Source organism: Glycine soja, chromosome 18, assembly GCF_004193775.1.
Source record: "Glycine soja cultivar W05 chromosome 18, ASM419377v2, whole genome shotgun sequence".
Taxonomy (NCBI): Eukaryota; Viridiplantae; Streptophyta; class Magnoliopsida; order Fabales; family Fabaceae; genus Glycine; species Glycine soja.
The window spans coordinates 14,785,981-14,794,821 of NC_041019.1; the positions used below are offsets into that span (position 1 = coordinate 14,785,981).

Genomic DNA, 8,841 nt, shown 5'->3' on the forward strand with positions numbered 1-8,841 from the left:
CTACCCTGACTTATCTTCCTTCACTGGAAGTGGCGTCATCCAAAACCTCCGTAGCCTGTATCAAATGATCCGCTCCTACTCAGGTTCACATCAGGCAGGATCACCATCAGAACCTAGAAAACGTAGTAGATTATGGCTTTATGAGAATATTGTTGATGTTTTAGAAAATGACAAGGTATGTGCTAATAATGTTTTTCTTTTTGCACTTAGAGAAAACTGTTTTGACAAGTGTGTTCTAGAGGGCATGATTCTCAACTTCTTTTTGAATTTTGTGTTTATACTTGGATAATTTGCTTCATAACTTTGAAACTTCTCTAAATATGTGCATGATATATTGATATTCCCAACAAGTAACATTTAACTTCTTGTTATTATTCTTTTGGCTTAAAAGGGAACTGATACAATTGAAGTAATCATGCTACACTTGCCGAAGAATAAGGAAGTTCGATGGAATGGAAGCGAGCTCAAGAAGATGACAAACCTAAAATTACTATCTATTGAAAATGCTCACTTTTCCAGAGGCCCCGAGCATCTCCCAAGTAGTTTGAGAGTGCCGAAGTGGTGGGGATATCCTTCACCGTCTTTGCCACCTGAATTTGATCCAAGGAGGCTTGATATGTTAGACCTGTCTAAGACTTGCAACATATTAAGCAAACAACTCAAAATCATGGTATGCACAATTGATATCTTTCTTGAAATCTTTTGTTTGTCTTATATATTTATATTTATAAACTGCATTTGGAAATTTCCAAAACTAATTAGTTTTTAATTTTGGCTTACCAGAATTTCGAGTCTTTGAGTGAAATGGTTTTAAGAGGTTGCACATTCATAAAACAAGCACCTGACATGTCCGGAGCCCAAAATTTAACGAAGTTGTGCCTTGACAACTGCAAGAATTAGTAGAAGTTCATGATTCCATCAGGCTTCTTGATAAAATTACATGGTTCAGTGCTATTGGATGCATCAATCTAAGGATTCTTCCTCACAACTTCAAGTTAACATCACTTGAATATCTATCTCTCACAAAATGCTCTAGTCTCCAATGTTTGCCAAACATATTAGAGGAAATGAAACATGTAAAAAATCTTGATCTGTCTGGAACTGCTATTGAAGAATTTCCATTGTCATTTAGGAAACTCACTGGGCTTAAATATCTAGTGCTGGACAAGTGCAAGATGCTTAATAAGATCTCAACAAGTATTTTGATGTTACCGAAACTCAAGAGATTGATGGCTGTACAATGTGGACGGTATGTAAATTTGATCCTTGGTAAAAGTGAAGGACAAGTAAGGTTAAGTTCATCTAAGTCTTTGAGAGATGTTAGATTAAACTACAATGATTTGGCACCTGCCAGCTTCCCCAATGTAGAATTCTTAGTCCTAACTGGCAATGCTTTCAAAGTTCTTCCTGAATGCATTAGCCAATGTCGCTTTCTAAAGAATCTAGTTTTGGACAATTGCAAGGAACTTTAAGAAATCAGGGGTTCCTCCAAACATAAAATATCTCTCGGGAATAAACTGTTGATCATTGTGTTACGAACCGAAACTAAGCTACTCTATGCTAAGCTACACTAAGCTGGTATTTCATAATTCTTTTCTTCTTCTTTACTTATGGTTGAGTACATTATTTATAATATGAGACTAGGTCCTGTTGAACAAGTGGCCTCAGATATCTTAAGAAGGGGGGGGGGGGGTTGAATTAAGATATCACAAACTATTCCCCAATTAAAAATTCTACTTTGATGTTAACCCAAGTCCCAAGATTCTTTTAAAATGAATTCCTAAATAATAATTCAAATTAAACTTACTGAATAGAAACAATAAGCAACAATAAATAAAAGAGTTTAAGGGAAGAGAAAGTGCAAACACAGTTTTTGTACTGGTTCAGCAAAGTCCGTTGCCTATGTCCAGTCCCCAAGAAACCCGCTTGGGAGTTCCACTATCTCACAAATCCTTTACACCTTCTAAAACACACAAGGACAACCCTTCCTTTGAGCTCAGATGCTTTACAACAAGAGACTCACAGTCTCTTAGCCCTTTTTCAGAAGTAAGAAGAAGAAGAAGAAATGATCTCTCTTGAAAGAGACAGATGTTACACTGAAGCCCTCAATTCCTTATTGAATAACACAAGTGTTTGGCCAAGGAATTTTTGAAGATAAGAGATTTTTTGTTTAAGAGGATTATGCCTTTTGTGAACAGTGAAAACTCTGAAGAAAATTCGTGCCCAAATCACCTATTTAAATGTCTTTGATGACCATTCAAAAATCCAATGAAAAGTTGTGACTGTTGGCAGATTTTCTCGAAAATCCTCTCTGGTAATCAATTACAGCATTGGCGTAATCGATTACACAGTTATTTTTATTCAAAATTCAAATGTCCAACATTCAAAAGCTCTGGTAATCGATTACATATGATGTGTAATCGATTACACACTTACAAAATCATTTTTAACCGTTTTAAAGCATTGGTAATCGATTACATAGTTTTGGTAATTGATTACAGCTTTGAAAACTTTGAAAACAACTTTGAAAACATTTCCAGAAAGCTTTGTGGCCACTGTGGAAGCAATGTCTTCCAAGGTTATTTTGATGATGCCAAAGAATCAAGAGTTAAGCAAATTCCAAAAATTCAAGAATCAAGTTTCAAGAATCAAGATTCAAGATTCAAGATTCAAGAACCAAGTTTCAAGAATCAAGAATAATCAAGATCAAGATTCAAGACTCAAGATTCAAGAATCAAGAGAAGACTCAATCAAGATAAGTACTAAAAAAGTTTTTCAAAACATTGAGTAGCACAAGAAGTTTTCACAAAATCATTACCAAAGAGTTTTTCTCTCTGGTAATCGATTACCAGAAGATAGTAATCGATTACCAGTGTTTTAAAATGTTAAGATTTCAAATTTCAAGAGTTACAACTTATGTTTAAACAGTTTTAAAGTATTTTAAACTTGTGTAATCGATTACACAATGCTTGTAATTGATTACCAGAGCTTCTAAACGTTTTAATTTTCAAAATTCAAAATGAAGAGTCACATCTGTTGATGTGTAATCGATTACACCTTAATGGTAATCGATTACCAGTGACTGATTTCAAAAAATACATTTCCAAAAGTCACAATTCTTTTGATTCTTCCCTTCCCCTTAAGCAAAAGATTTCAAAGGACTAACCACCTGAGATATCTTTTGTTTCCCCTTACAAAGATTCAAAGGACTAACTGCCTGAGAATTCTTTGTTCCAACACATTGGAGGGTACATCCTTTGTGGTACAAGTATAGGGTACATCTACTTGGGGATTGTTATACTGAGAACAAGAGATTGTACATCTCTTGTTAATCAGTTCAAGTGGAGGGTACATCCACTTGGTTATTCAAAGAGAACAAGGGAGGGTACATACCTTGTGGATCTTTGGTTTGTAAAGGATTTTACAAGGTTGAAAGAAATCTCAAGAATCGCAGGTTGCTTGGGAACTGGATGTAGGCACGATTTGTGATCGAACCAGTATAAATCTTGTGTTTGTCTTCTTCTTCCCTACACTCTTTAATTTCTGTTGTGTACTTTTAATTATTGCTTTTACTTTTGGTTAAGTTTCTATTTATGTTCTTTACTTTCTTGACTTAGTAGTAAAAGCCTAATTGAATCTAGTAACATTAAGAACGGTAGATTTTTAATTAGTCAAGACATTCATAATTAATTCAACCCCCCTTCTTAATTATTCTGAGGCCACTTGATCCAACAACCACTGGTAATCGATTACAATCTCTGGTAATCGGTTACCAGAGAGTAAAATGCTTGAAAAAGTTTTTGTTAAGATAGAAACTCACTTGGCCAATCATTTGTGCATTTCAAAAACTTTTCTAAGAGTCTATCTTAATTCTTATCTTAAGATCTTTGCTTTGCTTGACATCTTGTTTTCTTTATCCTTGAAATTCATCTTGAATGATCTTTGAAATTCCTTGGCATCATCAAAATAATTCTTGAAGCTTTGCTTCTACAGGTCCAAGTGTTGTTGCACGATAGCTAAAACAAAATAACCAAATGGGTGGGTAGTGGGATAGAATTCTGTTATAACAGATTCTGGTAGGTTCGTATGGCACTTGTTCTCTTGGGCCTACTATATGCTTGTGTAGTATTGCTATCATTACCCACCGCTTCAAAACAACCTTGTCCTCAAGGTTGGACAATAAAAACAAGCGAAAACAGGGGTGAGTTTAGAAAACAAGAGGTATGTTAGGGAAGTTACTTTGTTTGTGGGCCTAACAATATTAATGTCTGAATCAGTAAAGCGTGTGTGTGACCCGTGCCACGGAATGGAATGGCCAAGGAGAGGAATGGGTGTGTGACCCACGCCGTGGAGCAATCAAGGGAGGTGTTAAAGACTGTGGCGGAGATGATGGTGGAGGCGGTGGCTTCGGAGGTGGTAGTGGATGTGGCGGCGGTCGTTGACGCTGGTGACGAACGGAGCAAAGCGGAGTCTCAGTAGCGAAGAGAATCCAAATCCAATGCGGACGAATCTGGTGCGCGACGGCAGCGTCCCTTAGCAGGAAGATGTCATTGTCGTAGGGGATCGTGCGGTAACTGCGAGTGTTGGTGCAGAGCGGCAGAGGACACAACTGGATGGACAGGAAGTGGCGGTTGAGGTCGGCATGATGGTGCTGCCACACGCTGACGGGGAAGTCGATGGTGCTGGAATCAATTCCAATGACAGGACTATCTCGTTGTCCATCCATGGGAGGAGGCACGTGAGAGCGAGGCAGAGGAGCTGGCGGTGGCGATGGTGGTTGCGGTGAAGGAGGAAACGGTGGCGGCGGCGGCGGCGGTGGTTGTGCTGAAGGAGGAAACGTTGGCGGCAGCGGTGGTGGAGGCTGTATCGAAGAAGGAAACAGGGGGCGTTGGCGGGAGATCATGGTATCTAGCTTCAGGCTAATGAGATCTATTTTGAAGAGCATGGAAGTGCGGAGCGCGTCTAAATGAAGGTGAGATGCATGGAGATCGGAGTCCACTATGGCGAGATTGGTCATGGCTGCCTCGAGCCGGTCCAGGCTGGCGTCGAGAGGTTCAACATCTGCCATTGAAGAACGGCAGAGAAGGGCAGGTCAGACCAATTGATATGAACCGAAACTAAGTTACTCTATGCTAAGCTACACTAAGCTGGTATTTCATAATTCTTCTCTTCTTCTTTACTTCTGGTGGAGTACATTATTTATAATATGAGACTAGGTCCGAGTGTAGTTGCACGATAGCTAAAACAGAATAACCAAATGGGTGGGGTAGTGGGATAGAATTCTGTTATAACAGATTCTGGTAGGTTCGTATGGCACTTGTTCTCTTGGGCCTACTATATGCTTGTGTAGTATTGCTATCACATTGTCTCATGAGTCTCAAAGCATGTTATTGAAGCACGTAAGGTTTCTTACTCTTTTCATTAGTAGTAAATTACATGACCCTCCCTAAGATTTTGTGAAATTACACTAACCTCTTCCTTACAATTACTTCCCTTACAAAAGGATATGGTTTAATGTTTTTTAAACAATTAAGGGGGTTATTGTAATGTATATGAGGTGTCCGTATAATGTTTTCGTAGATTAATGTAAGGGTAGAAGAAAGGAATTTTATGCATTTTCCAAAACCTCGGGGTTAGTGCAATTTAATCTTTTATTAATCTCACAGTGATTATCACAGTGTATCACAAAGACTATGGCTCACAATTTGCAGCATTGTAGCTCCTCCAGATGTTAAAATCCTAATGTGGAGCATTTGCCAAAATGCTTTGCCAACTTTTGAATATCTTTTCAGGAGGAAGCTTGTAAATATCTGCCCCATTTGTGGAAAAGAACCTGAAACCGTCGAACATGTGTTCCTGTTTTATCCGTGGGCACGACCCCTTTGGTTTGGATGTGATTTCTAGTGGTGCATTGATTCCAATACAGTTCAAATCTTCCAACTTTGGCTTTGGCAGAAACTCGTGGAGATTCAAAGGGTATGTCCAGAAAATGCCAACCAAGTATCTGCTCATGTGGGAAGTATTTGTTGAGCTATTTGGAAAGGAAGCAATGAATTTATTCTTGAAGGAAAACCTGTCAATCCGTTGATTTTAAGGCAGGGCATATGTGTATATGATGTGAATGAAGAGGGCTGGAATTTTCAATTTTTAACAAGATATGTAGCTTAAAAATTGGGGTGTAAAAAGATGTCATATCACCCTTGAATTTTTTATTTATTATTTGAATGACTTTTTTCTAATGATAAAGTGGGATTATTTTTAAAGATACTCAAAATAATGTGGTGCAATATGAGATTATGGACAAAGGATAAATCATGTATATCATATTGTTGTTGCTGGTGTAGCAGTGAGGATCATTGGTTGGCAGTATGTAAGGTGATTTTCTTTATGGGTTATGGGTACCAACTTGAAGTGCTATTGGAGTGTATTTGATTAAGTTTTTACCAAGAGATGATCGCTTAGAGCAACACGAAAATTTCTTACCTGTGTTAAGATCTTCGACTTGAGATGAGGCAAAAGGCTAGAGAGGAGAAGGGGATACTGAAAAAGAGAATCCTTGACTACCAATTGATGCTTCATGAATGGATATACATAAGTAATTTACACTTGAAGAATGAGTTCCAAGTAAGAAAAAGGAAGAGGTATTTGTTTGACTTTAAAACTTGTACTACTTAACAATAAATCAATAATATAATGTTATGATATATTTTTTATTTCAATAGGTTCAAGAAACTTAAATGCTAAGGTTGATAAGAAGAGAAAATCTATCATAATTGGGAGAGGTAAAGGAAGAGATAAAAATGTTAGAGCATTTGATGTTTAGAGCAAGAGGGAGAACTAAGTGACATTGATTTCGGAGATGATGAATCAGAGCATAACACTAGGGTGTAGAATGTAGGAAGTAGGAAGCAATTATTTGCATTTTGTCATATTAGGATATGTTTAGATAAAACATTGGCATAAGTACTTATAGGAAAAGAAAATGACATGAAAAAATATAATAAATTTTCCTATAAACTAAAATTAGTTAATTAGTTAATGTATAAGGTTCACGTAATGACATAAAGTCTTATTGCGTTTATATATGAAAAAATAATTTATTTAATGGGAGAATCATGTTTGATTTTCACTGCAAAACTCCTTTGGACCAACCGCAATCACACATAATAAACGAGATCAATCTCTAATCTAATAGATTGGAAATCCATATCGTGATTGGGAATCCATATCGTCTCTAACTCAGGACAAAAAAAATTAACTTATGCATAAGCTTTTGAAGAAGCTAGTAAGACTGTAAGAGAAAGCTTCTACTAATATGAGTGGTAACTTCTCAAAGATACTACATGAGTAACCCAAACTCATCAACCTCATCCCATAATCAAAAACCCGAATTACAACTCTATTAACTGAGTGTAATTAATGATGAAATTAGTATGCTTCATCATTTTTATATATTTAATAAATCACAAAAATTTATTCTATATAATTATACGATAATTAATCCAATGTTTGTCAACAATTGAGATCATGAGGGGCCAGAGTATGTTTCAGAATCTGAACTTGAATCTGAGGTCTCATCACTGTCTTCCTCGTCCAAAGTTTCTGTCAATAAGGGCCACGAAGAACATTCTAAATTATCATCAAGATCATACATCTTCCTTTTGCCTGCTAATCTATTTTCTGAGTTGTTGTGCCATTGGATCTCTCTCTTATTGTTTGTTCTTCCGGGTAATCTTGCAACATTCAATGAAATTGATTTTAGTTAAAATTGATTTTGAATCGAAAGAAGCAGAAAAAACAGAGTAAATTGAGTTTACCTGCATTCTTGCTGAACTTGAACCCTGTAACCCATATTGAACTCTGGGTGGACTTGGTTCCAGTTTCTACAATGAGAATCGGATGCGGTCCGAGTCTGCTTAACGAAGCGAATAGACGACGACATGTCGTTTTGAAGGGTACATGGACACTCTCTGGTGAGTGAATCGAATGAGTGAGGCTTGGAGGCAAAAAGAGAGGCACTTGTGGGTGTAGTTATATGAGTAGGGATGAAGTTATGAATGATAGGATCACGCAGTAAGTTAGGCCACAGCTCAGAGGCCGTGACACGGCGAGGTTTTATAATGCGAGGGATGAATTCATGAGGGATACGACGGACAGGTCTCTCACACATGCTTATTCCACAACACAAAATGGGTTAGTGAGGATGGTTTCTGGTTCTTAGATCACACAGACTGCCAAAATTTTAAGGGGATTTGGGGCTTTTGAAGTTGGAATGCAATTCTAATCTCTTACCCACCTGGTTGGTCTTATATGATGAATCACGGATATATGTTCTTTGAAATGTTATTCTGCGGACACGTATTCGACACCAAACCTTAATGAACACTTTTTGTTAGATTTCTTATTGAAAAGTTAATTTTTTGATGGCTTAAACATTCAAACTGTGACATTTGTATAATTAATATACTTAAAAAACATAAAAAATTAATTTAAAAAAGATGAATATATCCATCAATTTAAATATTTGACATATTTCATTTAATTAAATTTTTTTATTTATGTATACGCATCTTTATGTCTTATATTTTTAGACATTAATTGTATATAATGATGTTAAAATTTGTGCGTCATACGCCTTATATACTTTGATACCAAAAGTCCTTGATGATAAGTATGATGTCCAATTTTTGGTTTAAAAATAAAGTTATAATTAAAAATACTATTTTATCTTAGAATGAGTTCATCTGATGCAAGAGAATCAATTGAGTGTTAAAAAGAAACTCTACGTCCAATTAATTTGATTATAATGGGACAATAATGTGCACATACACGTCATGTATG

General features: G+C 36.6%; 1 protein-coding gene across 1 annotated transcript; it reads right to left on the minus strand.

The window, feature by feature from the left end:
• Positions 1–7,286: 7,286 nt before the first annotated feature.
• Positions 7,287–8,360, minus strand: LOC114395842. The gene is made up of 2 exons (XM_028357709.1): positions 7,818–8,360; positions 7,287–7,733 (listed from the first exon to the last, which is right to left on the minus strand). The coding sequence occupies exons 1-2, from the start codon at positions 8,168–8,170 to the stop codon at positions 7,526–7,528; spliced, it is 561 nt and encodes a 186-aa protein (XP_028213510.1). The 5' UTR covers positions 8,171–8,360; the 3' UTR covers positions 7,287–7,525.
• Positions 8,361–8,841: the final 481 nt, after the last annotated feature.

Excerpts from the sequence above, each read along its gene's own strand:
- LOC114395842 (XM_028357709.1), bottom strand. The coding sequence starts at position 8,170 with ATGTGTGAGAGACCTGTCCGTCGTATCCCTCATGAATTCATCCCTCGC. Across the intron at positions 7,734-7,817 it reads CAAGTTCAGCAAGAATGCAG|ATTACCCGGAAGAACAAACA; the intron begins GTAAACTCAATT and ends GAATGTTGCAAG.